Below are 15,912 nucleotides of genomic sequence, written 5' to 3' on the forward strand. Positions count from 1 at the left end.
GAATTATCAGCAACTTTCTTCCCCTATTTTGTTGTTGACGGATAGATTTTGCAATTTGTTTTGTCAGGCTGCAGGGATTCATGGGGGGGGGGGGGCAAAATATGTCCATCAACAGAAAACACTCTGTGCAATGAAAGAGGAAGATGTGCAGTAAGTTATCATGAGTCACTGACTCTCAAATCCTCTCATTCTCCCAGGGTTTGTACTGGACTGTTCTTGATTCTTGCAGCCGAGGAGTTAATGCAATGTTCAAGAGAGGGGAAAACTACTGAATGTATTGAACAACTCGCTCGAAACCGAACAAGAAAACCGAAGAAAAACAAAAAAAAATGAAAGTGGTGACGTGACCTGTTAACATATGGCTGCCTTTCTGCATGATACATATATACACTTACATATAACAGCACTGCACAAATTCTGACCAAAATAATATTTGTTGGATGTGAAGAGATAAACTGGTAGATTTCCGCTACAGAGTGCACCATGCTATTCGGTTACTTTCCCCTTGTCTTCAAAACACACCCAATTATAAAGAGTATCACTGACTTAGCATTGAAATGAGCAGAGTTAGTATGAAATGAAAAAGGCTAAACATGATAACACACAATGGCCATGTCTGTCACAAACAGGTAGGCCCGCATTCACGAAGGTGGTACAATCTTTGTCCATGGCCACGGACAAAGACAGTAGTTTTGTATGGGGCGCCAAGTGTTGCATGGCCTAGTTCGTTACGAAATCAGTCATTTTGTTGATGAAATGACTGATTTCCAAACAGAATAGGCCATGCGACACTTGGCGCCCCATACGTTTGTCCATGGTTTAAACCACGGACCAAGATTGTACCACCCTCGTGAAGTCAGGCCTATGGGAAAGAAAGAGAGAAAGAGAGAGAGAGAGAGAAGGAGAGAAGAAGAGAAGAGAAAGAGAGGGATAGCAGGAAAGAAAGAGACGAGGGAGAGAAACAAATGATACTGATTCCTAAGTGTAAATAAAGCTGCCTTCATAGTCAGAATTGGAATAATTATACAAACTTTGCTCACCACAAGGTGCCCCTTGCCACTCGATGGTAATAAAGAAATAACATATGATAGATGAATTTTATTCTATGAACATTTTTTTTTTTGTTAAGTCATCATCTCAAACAGTGCCACCATTAAGTGACAAAGTCTATCAAAATTTACAATGTACAGTACGCCCCCTCGTTCATCAGAACACTTATAAAGCACACTCACACATCCACACGCTCATACACACAAACACACAAGATCATATTTAACTTAGCTGTAATGTGCACGAAGGGGTTCCTTTCTTCCTACAATACCAATCCCATCTAAAGTTATAACAATTTTTTTGGAAGCAGTGGTGACCCTGCTTTCACCTGGATGCAAAACGTCACATATTCTGCCAATGAAAGAGTGCAATATCCATCCCATCAAGCGTAGGCTATCTCATAAAAATTACAGATTACATACCTCTATGACACTGGCACAGTCGATGGTGTATGACTGGAGAAGGTACACCCGAATGAAAACCGACTCATTAATGCTATATGACACAAAGTTCAAATCGGAAATATAAATCAATTCAGGGAGTTTACCTCTCAAGACATGGTCTTCTTTTGTTACTGTAGATTTTTTTTTTTTTTTTGCATTTTTAGCAATGTTGACATTTACAGGTGCCAAGCTCATATTTCAAGCAGGAAAAGGGTTTACGTAAGATGCAAAGTTCTACAAACCAAAGAAATATAATGTTGATACCACTGTGACATTTTTCTTGGGGTTTAAATCAATAAGTCTTGGTCAAATCTGAAGTTGAGAGGTATTTCAATCTTTCATCAATATCCACATCCACAGGGATAATAGTTTGATGTATGCAAAGTTGACAATGATGTTGTTGCAAGTGCTGCTGCTCTTTGGACAAAGTATACATCTTTTTCCTGCCATAATGAGGTGCTAAAAGTGCCCCACATTTTTGGATGGGTTTGGCTTTTGTCCTTCAAACATGGTTCACAAATCTGCACTTTGATGGTGCCCAAACTTAGGCGTTTCTTTTTAGCATGACACCATCACTGATAGGATATTAGATGTACTAAGTACTGGATACACCATACCGTAGATGTGGTATTTTTTGTGTGAATCATTTTTTGCAAGTTTTAATTCTGCGAATTCAAGACACGAAATACTATTAAATATTGCAAGCAAAGAATTTCATGTATCTTATTTTCATGCCAGTTTCATGGCGCATGAAATGCACGAGAATTTTTGCACTGCAAAAAACATCATTTTTTACAGCATATTTCATGAGTATTGTATTTCTTAAATTGGGACTTGTAAGACAGGTTTCTGTGATTGAATTCAGGATTCAGAGCCATACTTACCGAATGAGAAAAAAAAAAATAATATCTCTTTTCAAGATAAGGATTAGCAATTTTTCATCTTGGCTACTATAAATGATACACTGGTATTACCGGCATGCTTTCTCCCCAAGCTGTCAAACACCTGCAAATATCGGTCAATTTGCAAAATTTGTGAATATAAAAACACCAAGAAATATGACACATATACAATTATCCAAAAGAATGCAGTCATTATCTCTGGAAACAAAACATCGTGACACCTCGATGTGCCGCAGACATATTTTGAAGAGTTCATACGGGCAATCAACACAACATGAACTCTTTTAAGAGTTGGAGCACATCTGCGCGAGGTCAATTTCAAAAAATTTCTATGAAGCGACATGCACATTAGCCAAACATGCAAATGGCACATCGGTGTGAATGTCACTGGGAAGTGTGTCTCAGAGTCTTCCTTCCTTTCTCCAACTGATATGTAGCAGAACTGACTGCTGCATCCATTAGAGCTACATGCAGCTGTTACATTTCTCAGTCAAAACCCTTCCTAATCAATGTATGTGATGATTAAGACGTACGGTGGTTGGCTAAAACAATATACAGTAAATTGTTCTACCTGTTGATAAGTGATGCAAACTATTTTGCAATATACATAGGATATGCACATTTCACGAAAATAATTCTCTCGAGTGCTTAAAGATCAGATTAACAGAGTACCACAGGTAAGCATTTTTTCTTCATACATTTCAGCGCAAGTCTCCATGCTCTACATAGCTTCACCTCACAATAAATACATTTACGAGTCTTCCACTCTTCTTTAACGAACTACAGCAAATAGATTTATGCAATAACAGCAAATAGAACTCTGGCCGTAAAAAGAGAAAATAGCAAATGTGTCCCTGTCATATATAGTGAATCAATGTTTTCAAGCAGTTTGCATACACACTGTGGGAGGAAAAAAATCCTCTTTTTTTCACAAAAAAAAAGGCATTCTTTCTCTAGCATTCTGTTTACTAATATTCCAAGAGGAAAAAAAAAATGGCACATTTCCACAGCAAATAATGCCAACTTCTTGAAGCACATTTCACACAGCATTTAACACTGAAGAGTTTCATTAATCTCCTTTATCCTTTATGTGTATGTTGGGGGGGGGGGCACAAGAGCAGGTGTAACAGGTCGCCCATCATCATCCAGCAAACATGCTGTGCCGCAAAGCACTCCGTATGGCACAGAATACAGGGGTGCAAAATATCTTTTTTTTTATAAAATTACAAAACGTGATAAGAAATAGGATGCTCATTGCCTCATGACATTTCACAAAGATCCTTCGTTCTTATCAATCGGCTTCGCCATGAAAGTACTGCGACTTTACAGAAATATTACTAGTATCATATTCGGGGGAGGGGCGGACAGTCTCCATACATTAGCTATGACTGTCATTGGTGGAAAGATGAAATGCCCTGTTTCAATACCTGCATCAGTTTTTCAGTTCTTGGGTATACAGCATTTCTACCACACAAAAAACAACCAGTGAATAAAGAAGCAAACTTGTACCCATTTCACCTCCAATAAACACAAAGTTGTAGAGGTATCATATTTGGAATACCCAAGGTAAGTCTCTCAATGAACGGTGGACCAAGAAACGTACTAAAGACAAGCACAAAAACATAAAACGAAAATCTGTACTCTGGACTGAAGTCACACGCTCGCAGTCCATTTTTTCAGTCTCACTCTCACGAAATGTGATCCCTTTTTGTTCTGTGCCTAATAAACTCTTGATTAGTAAATCAATTCACCCACACGATTCCATCTCGACTCGTCCGAATAACGCACTGCAAGAATTTGTTTTCAATGATGATGAGAGAGAGGGGGAAAAAGAAGGAACATAAACAGAGAAATGACGCAATGTTCGGTCATGAGCTCATGGCGTGCTTTTGTGTCCATTCCTTAGCTAGCCGGCGATAGCGCTCCCTGTCAACCTTGTAGATTCTGGCTATTTCAGGCACCAGGGGGTCATCGGGATTTGGGTCGTCGAGTAACGAACAAATCGAGAGTAACACTGTGTTGGAGGATGGGAACAAGAAAACAATGACACAATCACATAGTATCAGACGATAATATCTGGATATCAAATTTGAAGTGATGATAGGAGAGCATGCATAAGATAATTGTTCTTTCAAAGCAGTGATAATACAGCCAATTTTCATAATTCATCATATCAAATACCAACTGCACATGGGATATTTATTAAAGAGAGCATTTTCATAAGTTTTGCAATCTTAAAGAAGAGCAAAATTATGCATAGTAATATCACTGGGAGATCTGGGAGATATCAAACTATGTACAGAAATATTCTCAAATGGAAAATTACAAACAAGTGAAGTTCACTGAAATTGGCCAAGTGAAAAAAAAAAAGAAGTAAATGCCCAAAGGTTTCCACTTTTACAGAAGAGCAGACAAGTTAAAAAAAAAAAAAAATCTCTCCTTACCCTTTGATATCGTGAGAGCTGGTGACCACTGAGAGCGTAGGATGTCCAGACAGATGCTGCCATTGCTGTTTATGTTCGGATGGTAAATTTTTGTCGTGAAGCTGATCTGTAAATGTGGATACAAAAAAAAAAAAAAAAAAAAATGAGAGGGTGTGAGCATTGCACATGATCAGAGCATGATGACTAATACTGTAAATGCAGAAATATTCACGGTACATTAATTTTTCACACATTCACACTACTTTTGGCAAGCGCAGATTCTATTAACCTGTGCTGGTTTTATAACCTGCACATATATGATTTTTCTTGATATCGTTCATATTTCTCGGCCCATTTTGCACAAGTTGAATTGTTTGCTTCATTAGTGTTGCCTCCCTGGTACGAGTGTGTGTTTGTGTGAGAGCATCTGCCATGGAACTATACGCAGTGTTCCATTTGAGCGCAAGTATGTGTGTATGCGGTAGTTTCAGTGTGGGCCATACCTTTGAATGGATTTGGTATTAATAAAGCACATCAACTTTCGCGCCAGGAAATGTCACATAAAATTCTGTCTTTTCTGTGAAGCAATTCATGATGCTTCCGTGAAGATTGCTAAGTAGCAATCCACAGCATGCTATGCATTGTGACACTCCTATCTCTGATGTTACAAATTTCTGTCTTTTCTGTGAAGCAATTCATGATGCTTCTGTGAAGATTGCTACGTAGCAATCCACAGCATGCTATGCATTGTGACACTCCTATCTCTGATGTTACAAATTTCTGTCTTTTCTGTGAAGCAATTCATGATGCTTCTGTGAAGATTGGTATGTAGCAATCCACAGTGTGCTGTGCATCATGACACTCTCGTATCTCTGATGTTGCCGCAGCTCAACACTATGTAGGAATCCAAACATGCACAGCTTGGGTGGTGGCAGAAACAAAGCTAGCCTTGTATGGATCTGGCGTTTGCAACTGGTTGAAATTGACAACGCTCTTATGAAAACTTTCACAAGTCCTCTACACTCTGCAATTTGATATTCATCTCAAAGATTCACTTCCATGAACAAAAAAGTCATTCCTATCATGCTTGTTAGCTTGATCCTTTATGTGCCAGGGACTTCAGACAATGTATACACTGCTAAGGGATTTTCTGTACCAATATGCACTCAAAGCACACATAGGTATAGGGATGGTATACTATGGTATACTATGGGTTGAGGTGAGGATTCAGCTTTTAACGTTTTGCGAGATATTTACAAACCACTCCATGAAATGTTAGAGAGCATACAATTCCAAGGGGAATTGACAATTTACTTGATGAAAAATCGGTTTTGAAATTACTGAGATATCCAAAAACAAGGTAAAACAAAGCGATCCTGATATAATAAAGTCATGGCCTGTCACAGTTTATTAGGATTGCTTTGTTTGGATATCTCGACCATTTCAAGACCAATTTTCATCAAAATAAACTCTGAATTCCTCTCAAAATTATATGCTTTTTCACCTTTCATGAGAGAGGCTTCTCATTATCTCAGAAAAAAAAAAGGTTAAAAACCTGAAGGTAGGTCTCAACCATATTCTATACGATGCCTTTAATTAATGCCTCCTTTCCATTTTTTTTTTTTTAAATCTTGTCTGTTGTGACAAACACCAGATTCACTCTCACCTTTGGTGGTTTGAAAGGATATTCTGATGGAAAGATGATGTTGAGACTAAAGATTCCTCCGGCATAAGGACTGTCTTTCTGTAGGTGTACAATGAGGAAAACAAGACAGATTAAACAACATGTACTGCAATGCTCATGTGCTTTAAATAAATATGTTTCTGACACGTTATGATAGTCAATGGGACAATGAACAATTTGCACAAGATTTCCTGATTGTTGTAAAAACAAATTTTGCTCATTTTGCAAGAAGCCAAGACTTGCAAGAGTATTAAGGTGTACACGAAAGTTTTAGTCATCACAGCTCATTGAATGCCAGTGCAATGCTGCACACCATGCAAGTATTGTAAGTTGACTTACGTTGACTTGCTACTGCAACAGATTTAGCTTACTATCTAATATGATTACAACTGCACTTCCAAATTTAAGGCATCTCTTTTTAACAGGCATCAAAACAAATACTTTCCAATACTGTCATGATATATCATTTTAATGATAAATCCCAAAATACTGCACAATAGATATTGATTTTATCTGGAGGTACCTATAAGCTTTTCATGGACGGCAATTCGTGAAAGTTTCATGGTGCAAAAAGGCTGACGGCTCCAATTCCCGGGAGTTCCATGCTATGAGTGTTTCTGGTTTTTCAGTAAGCTGTGATTTATAAATTGGCCCTATCGCAACATACTGGCTACTTTTGTGCGTTGCATGAATAAAAAAAAATGCAGGAACCCCCTCAAGAGGCAAGAGCCAGTGACAGGGTTTGACACAATCACAAGCACTGTATATGTAGAGTTTATCTTTGGTTCAAATACCAAGTCTCCCTATAGAAGAGGTACTGGTCCAAGTACCAATCTCTAATATTGTGCTTCTGGTGAAAGATTAACCTCAAATGGAAATATGACTCAAGCACATTAATCACACCTTACCACAATAGATTCAAGCTGATATAGAGAGAAATAAGAAAACAAGGAAAACAAAAAATAAAATGAAGGAACATAACAGACTGCCAAAGCTAGCTTAGGTCCCCATTCCCATCCTCCAGTTAGACCCCATTTACAGTGAGTGAAAAGGCCAGGCTCAGCCCGGGCTCAGCTGGGCCTTGCTTTCATTGTAAACTCTCAAAAGGCCAAATGCAGTACCAAAAATGGTTGCGCATTTGGCCAAGCTCTGGAGGTAGCCTCAGCTGGGCCTTTTCTCACTGTTAACGCAAACTGCAGTACCAAATTGCGACCGGTGTGCTCCCAATAATAATTGTTTGTTTACAAGCAGAGCACCACCACCACAAAATATTGAAAGGTTTGACTTAAAAGCCCGGGCCGAGCCCTCCACTGTAAATGGACAGAATTGCGGGGCCGAGTAACACAATTGAGGCCGGGCTCAGCCTGGGCTCAGCCCTGTACTGTAAACGGGGTCTAAGAGCAGGGAGGTGGCCTCCCTGGTTAGAGTTACCACAGCTGCATTCATAAAAACATGCAACCCCCAACCAACCAATCAACCAATCAACCAACCAACCAACCAACCAACCAACCAACCAACCAACAAAAAAAAAAAAACAGACAAAAACAACAGCAACAAGCACATTCATGACACTTGATACTTACTGGACCCATTATCTTTGCAGTCCAATGTAGAACTGGAAAAGAAAGAAGTAGAACAAAAATAAGCATTCAAACTCGAACACAAAGCAATATGGCAGAAGATGACTAGAAAGAATCTGAAATGGTATGAAAATACAACAGACTTCACTGACCTTTCAGCCATCATGCACCTCACTGATTTATAGTAAAATTAAACTACAGGGTAATTGCAAAAATAGACGTGACTTGTTGAGAATCGTGGTATAACAGTCATTACATCCAATTACTAGTACACGGTAACCACAACTTTGCACATGTTTTCTTCCTTCTTTTTACCATTACTCTCATTTAATACTGGAAATAAGGTCAAGGTCAGGTTCCTGTTTAAGGCATACAATTGTAGCAGGAAAACTTCCCATCTTCACTTTTTGGGAGAGTTCAAGTATCACATTAAACTGATATTTGCACTTGAAAAAAAACAACAAAAACAGGTGCCAAAAACAGCAGCAAAACAGACAGTGCATCAAAATTACAAACTGTACGACCTTCTTGCGTTTAATCACCAATAAACTACTGTACTTACTGTCTTCCTTTTCCATGCCTGCAGAGCAGTTTGCAGGTGGGTCCTTCTTGATGTCACTAAGCTCCTGAATTATACAAGACAGACAGAGGGGAAAAAAAAAGATGATGACTTTGTCTTATATACATGTACTCTCTCTTATATATACTCCAATGGCTTCAGCACCACTTTTGCCAGACATGAAAAAGTACAACAGTTTGTGACTTCACTACACTTCACACATTTGTCAGCAACAAGTTGAGGGAATGTGAACTTTTCATTAAAAAAAACCCTGAACTCCCACCAAATCTTCCAGGAAATATTTCCTACACCAGAGGTGAAATAGTCTCAATTAGCTGAAAATTTCTAGAAATATTTGTGATGCAAGAGATGCACGATAATTCCTTTATTGGAGATACACTGTACAAGCTAATGTACCAGCGACCTCAGTGCACTCCTTCTCCAGCATACTTGCCAACTCTACCGCATTTGGCGGTAGACTACCGCTTTTGAATGATTTCATTAGCATTCAAGCTAGCGCTGCTCGCATAGGCATCCTGGATTCTACCGCTTTCTCAAATGAAAATGTTGGCAAGTATGCTCCAGTAGAAACTCTTTCATCATTTTTCACTCTGCCCTTGTCCCCCTTCCCTCCACATGGGTGTTGACAGTTAACCAAGGATTCTCAAATGTTACAAATTTCTCAAGACTTGGGCACAGTGCAGATGGTTCTACGATTCTTATACCACTCTTTGAGATAAAAACAACACCTCAAACCCTGATGGTATCTGCAGAGTGAATGCAGCTAAACTGTGTACCTTCTGAAGCAAATAACACCTACAGAGATGCTGCTTTCAAACCATACACCAAAAAGTGGGATGCAACCCATAGCAGTATACAACACACACATATACATAAAGTACGTGTATACGTAGACTGTGGTCACAAACAATAACAAAGACAAAAAAATCCCCAAACCACCAGTTCCATGAGATGCAACTCTCACTTTCTCTTTTCCACATGGATCTGTGAAATTGTGAGGGCACTTGTATACACATGGAAATTTTTACTACACACTTTAATAGATTGTACCTACCACTTTGTGATGTCTAGTTGGCCAAATGTACAATACAATTGTACATATACTCCAGCTTTAAAGGGATACTATAGCTGGGTATAGTTTCATTTTAAGATGGGGTGTCAGGTTTCCAACATTTTTTGATGAGTTTTTGAGATAATGAAAAACCTCTCAAAAAATATGAAAAAGCAAAAAATTCTATGAAGAGGAATTCAAAGTTTATTTGATGAAAATTGGTTCTAAAATGGCTCAGATACCCAGAACAAACTGATCCTACTAAAAGGTGGATCACTTTGTTTCACTAATAGTTTTTGCACATCTCAGCCATTTCAAAACCGATTTTCATCAAAGTTTGAATTCCTCTTAGAATCGTATGCTCTTTAACATTTGATAAAATGGTTTCTCAGTATCACACAAAAAGTTAAGTGCTGAATCCTCATCTTAAACTACACTTGCAATATACAAGTACAATGTAATACCATTGTTTTAACATTAATACACAAGTTTGCATTTAAATGGCTGTATTCTTACATCCACCGTTCTAAGTATTTACTGGTTCAACACATTTATTTGTTGTACAGTTCTTCTATGCCAGCAGAACTGTCAATTACTGCTCTAAAATGTCCACTTGAAGAGCTGGAATGCAGCCAAAAGGAGGCCACACATGTGATATTATTAAAGAATACCACTTTAAACTTTTCTTACCTGCCCCACATTCACAACAAACACATATTCACTATTAAAGTTATATGAGTTACCATATGACTACAAGTGTCCCATTCAACAGAGTGTCCAGTGCTTTGCACCCACATAAACTAAAATGCATCTATGGAATCAAAACGAAGCGATACACCCAATGTTATTGAAACATGAATGCCAACACAAGCACCCGTACTTGGTCATTGTGCATTAGTTGCACATACAAAATTGTATTTGTACCATCTGTACCCAAGGACTGCCATTCTGACTTTTGCCTATTCTCCATATTGCAAATCATAGGGAAAAACAAAACAAAAACAAAAGAGAGAAAAGACATGATGATGCCACGTCAAGTGATATGGCTTCCCTCTGCACTATTCTGACCCACATCAATCATGAGTTACCAAAGAAATTGAAAATCCCTGCCCCTTCAAAAGAGGATGCACACTACAATTGTTATACTCGTAGCACCTACATGTATTGCAGGTAATATGGTGTCGCCAGGGTCTGAGGCATTAAAAGCATAATCTACCATTTGCAGATGAAACAAAAACCCAGCATTAGCGCTTTAAAATAGTTCTTCAATGTTAATTAGGGATAGAAACAACCACTGTAAAAATCTGAATTGGTAAAATTGATGTTAAGTATTGTTAAATAAACAAAATGTGGACAATAGTTATAATAATTTAAATGTTTCTAGACTAAACCGTCTACAGTTATTGTTTATTGAGAAAAATACAGATATCTCAGTACATTTTAGGTTTTATTGCATAAATCTTAGATGATAGGATGTTTTGTGTTACAACAGACCTACACATAATATGTATGCATTAAATGTCATATCTTGAAATTTCTTAAAATCACTGTTCCCAAAGGTAAACAGGACCTTTTAAGGGATGATAACCCATGAATGTTGAATTTTCTTCATATTTTCTTTACATTGTTCTATGCATATGACATCACAAAATGTAGTAGTTTTTCTCATCCAGTGATGACGGCTGTGAAAATTCCAAAACTTATTACAACTTTTGAGGGGATTGTCTGATTTTCCTCCCACTTTCTACTGCATAATATTGCTGCATTCACTCAATCCACATATACACTTTTTTGTATGAACATGTATAATCATTATTAAAGGTGAACTTGTCCTTTAAGCTCTTGTCAAGGTGAATTATTTAGTCTCTGTTGTTGTCTGCAGATAAATAATGTAACTTTGGTGGTGCAATATAGTCGTTATGAACACTAATAAAATTATTATATGCACATTGAATGGTTCAAATAATTTAATGCCTACCAGCCAAAATCTGTACTACCCTTCTCGCTAATGGCTAGACCTGCCATAACATGATGATTGACCGATCAAAATCTATGGCAGCCTTGAGTCTTGACAAGTAACTGTATACTGACAGTCTAAATGTCTAGTTGACAAAATGATGTCTACATCATGAACCTTTAGGGTTACAGTAGGTTTTACGGGTCACATACGGTCTGTGGAAGCAATTTCAGGAAATTACTCTGACTGAAGTGCTGGTAATACAGCACAAACAGGCAGACAGCTTGGCCACTGTGAAAGAAAAACACATAAAAAGATATTGGTTTGAAAAGGATCCAGTAGAGAAGCCTTGTACAATGTACACTGTCTATTAAAGTAAGTGTACATCTTAATCAAGTATTAGGCTGTAAAACGGTGTACACTGTATGCATGTGCACACACTGTACATTCTACATTGTAAGAGAACCACTGAGCACAAGGTTGAAGCGGAGTGGCTCTGCGTAATGTCAAGTGTAGGGATGCCACAGGTCCATACAAGTCAACAAAGGTAATTGCTTGATTGGCCATGCAAAACCTCAGAGCGCTGGTGCTGCAATATACACATCTCAAAACGCTTCCACCTTAAGTAACCAAATGATAGAGCGTAAATCAAAATATGACTGAAGAGCAACCACCGATATGATGATGGTGTCATGAATTTCATTCCCATGTACATGTAGGTAGAATGACAAGATGTTTACACAGAAAGTACTGCGTACAGTGTATTCCATGGCTTTCCTCACAACCATCGTTTCCCCCCTACTGTATTTTTGCAAAATCAAGGACAAAAAGGAGTATCATTATCAAATTAATTTAGGAAAAGACACCTGTTTTTAGACCAAGTGCTGTGAAAGTAAAACCTTGAAAACCTAATATTGACAGGACAATCTAAGGGAAGAGAGATATTAAAAGGGAAAGAGATACCCAATTTATACTATATTACTGTATTTGTATTTAAAGCAGCAGTCAGGTTCTGAAGCCTCCTCCAGCAGCCTCGTGCAGCCTTTTAGATCAGTATAAACAGACAGAATATGACGGCAAAGGTGATCCGATGCCATCAGGTTCTGCAACCACTTACAGATTGTACACATGGCATTGTTTCACAGCCTCCTACAGCAGATTCGAAGATGTTCTCTTGCAGTATAAATGCCACAGGTTTTGAGAAGTGCTTTTCTGCCAATGCAAAAGCCAATCACTGAAGGTCATCAACCGCTATAAACAATAAGCCAGCGTAAACTGAGTGCCACCGATAAACACTGCCCAACATGCACATTTTCCCGCTCATCACACTTGTTATTATATAACACATGGTACAAGTTTGGTACCGTATTCAAAAGAGTGAGATTTATCGAAACGGAACTCGGCTAATACCATGAAAACACAGCCAGTCAGGGCCTGCTTTGGCAAAGTCTGAGCTGGCAGCCCAAGCAGTATTACACACTGTATACAGTATAGACAAGCGATTGGTTTTTCACAAGGCTTTTTGAAATCGCTCTAGAAGGCTCCAAATTTTGACTGCAGTATCGCTAGGATACTGCATACGCCATATATTTCGCGAGTCTATATTTTCGCGAATCGAGAATTCCTGATGATTTCGCGAGTGGTTAAATTCGCGATCGTGGAGTTCTGTACTGAATGGAGAAGTGTATACGGGTATGTCACATTCACAACAGGATCAGAGTCAAAATTTTTGTGTGTCTTCAATTTCGCGAATAGAACCCGACTTGCGAAATTCGCAAAAATAAAAACCTCGCGAAATATTTGGCGTATACAGTAGTAGAAAGATTGTACAGTATTCTTGTGAAATCTGTACAAATGATTTAACAGACAACTGATTGAGAATGGCATAAAAAAGCTATCAACTGCTAACTGCTGTACAATATTAGGGATAGGAAAGCTTGAAAAGCCAGGATCGCCAATGTTCTGATAGAACACGGCACATAGAAAGAGAGAGAGAGAGAGAGAGAGAGAGAGAGAGATACTGTACACTCTATGTGCCTGTTGCACCACTTCTGTATTGTATGTATCACAAATACAAAAAGTGTATGGTGGCTTGAAAAGATCAATAAATATTATACATTTGTAGGCCTACATCTAGAGAAATATGTATATTATACATTTGTATGTGCACAGTATACTCCTTTAAAATAGAATGAACAAATAGAAATTGTGCCCTCATTAACATACGTGTACATGTAAATGTACAATATTGTACCAGGGAGGTTCTTCCACCTCCCTGATTGTACATACATGTACACTGGAGTTCACAAAATGCTTCACACTACATGTACCACACATTGTACATCTACAATGTACACATGTACAATTTTTTATGCCTTGGTTATTTCTGTGTTCTTAAGAGTGGGCAGAAATATTGCTTGTGAGCCAACACAGGTTATTGTTTCCTAAATCATTACATTGTAGAGCTCTTCAACATACATGTACAGTGTGTATATGTCTATGTACTGCAAATGGCATGCACTACAGAAATACTGTGCACAATTTATTTTACATACTAGCTGTACAGCGTACACGCACTTGGATTACATTGTACGCTTTCTGCTACACTTTTGTACAGCACATAACGTAGAACACATCTACTTCACATTTGCTATGGAATGGGGGCAGTTCAGTGAATCTCCTTTTATCCATAACACTTGTACGTATCAGGTTTGGAGAGATGAATACACAATACATACAATTATGTACAAAATGAAGAGCACAAAGATGGCTTTTCTTGGTTCTTTTCAGATCTTTTCGAGGAAAAAAATACCAATAGACCATACAATATGACTACAATACTTAATGTAGTTTATCATTAACAATACAATGAAATTAATCTCACATTGCAAGAACTGAAACTAAAGCAACAATAACAGAGTTTAAGTGGGAATAGTATAGTATGCATATACGTACAATGTAGTGTCACAGGATTGTTTGTATGTTGTTGTATGTAATACTGCAGAGAAATATCTCCTCAATGTGTGGCTCTAGTTTAATGGATCTCCATAGTAGGGATACAGTGTATTACAAATTGTACTTGGCAATACCTGCAGTGTAAATAAACTGATACGGTTGTGTGCAATACAGAGGGAAGCAAGCTGTGTTAAGACTTTCTGTTTAAACAGGCACAGCGTTTTTGTTTACCTTTCCACCCCATCCAAAAAAGGGTATTCCCCTCTCACACTCCACATCCTGTATCCATGAAGCTGAAATGAAAGTCAGGTACAACTGTACATGTACAATGCACGTTTGCCCTTGGGAATACAATTTCAAGCAACACAAACGAAGAGCTTTCATTAACTCACAAACCGGAACAGAAACATAACTGAATGTGAATAATTCTCCGGCCAAACATCACTCACTACGCCCGGAAAGTAATAATCAGGGTCATGTACATTGTATAAAATGTACATACTGTGTGCATACAGTGAATTGTATTCCCAATGAAAATGTGAAAATCATCCACCTTTGATGAACAATAAATTGTATGTCTCCTGTGCACATCTACAGTACTGTAGGCTACTGTAAACCTTATTGCAGTACTACATTTCAAATCAATCAAATACCCCCAAACTGAAGGAAGTTATATTCAATCCACAAGATTTCTGCACCATTTCATCAATTGAATGTTGTTACCATGGTAACGCATCATCTAACATCGATAAAAAACAACAGAACTTCTCTAGCATACAGTACAGTGTACAGTACATGTATACATGTATGTACATGTATGTCCTTCTTATTGGAGTCACAAGCTGAATTGAATGCCACATCAAACTACGGGAGCTGTTTGTACTGCAACATCTATGCATGCAATCCCGCATGTTTTTAAAATTTGCTGTTAACATAGCAACACATTGATACAAAGCAACACACAAACACATTGTGTCTTGCCCATCTGCATAGTCTACATGTACATTAGCTGTCACAAGTGCCAATTTTCAAGTCAAATGCTGAAAAACTGGGGGAGTTAGTTAAAGGGATCGTATAGTTTTGGTTGAGACCTAATTTCGGGTTTCTAACATTTTTTGGTGAGATAATGAGAAACCTCTTATGAAATATGAAAGAGTATCTAATTCTATGAGGAATTCAACGTTTATTTGATGAAAATTGGTTTTGAAATGGCTGAGGTATCCAAAAAAGAGCGATTCTAATAAAATGTGGGACCCACACTTTATTACGATCGCTTTGTTTTGGTAT

At 38.0% G+C, this 15,912-nt stretch overlaps 1 protein-coding gene across 1 annotated transcript in view; it reads right to left on the bottom strand.

Moving 5' to 3' along the window:
- Nucleotides 1-967: 967 nt before the first annotated feature.
- LOC140229155 (ubiquitin-conjugating enzyme E2 D2-like) overlaps nt 968-15,912 on the bottom strand; it is a 29,838-nt gene continuing 14,893 nt past the window's right edge. Inside the window, exons 2-6 of the mRNA XM_072309422.1 lie at nt 8,645-8,708; nt 8,086-8,117; nt 6,485-6,562; nt 4,840-4,945; nt 968-4,409 (exon numbers count right to left, since the gene is read on the bottom strand). Of these exons, the coding sequence (XP_072165523.1) occupies nt 4,264-4,409; nt 4,840-4,945; nt 6,485-6,562; nt 8,086-8,117; nt 8,645-8,708 (426 nt within the window). The 3' untranslated portion in view covers nt 968-4,263. The remainder of the gene's footprint in view (nt 4,410-4,839; nt 4,946-6,484; nt 6,563-8,085; nt 8,118-8,644; nt 8,709-15,912) is intronic.

Source organism: Diadema setosum, chromosome 5 (assembly GCF_964275005.1).
Source record: "Diadema setosum chromosome 5, eeDiaSeto1, whole genome shotgun sequence".
NCBI lineage: Eukaryota > Metazoa > Echinodermata > Echinoidea > Diadematoida > Diadematidae > Diadema > Diadema setosum.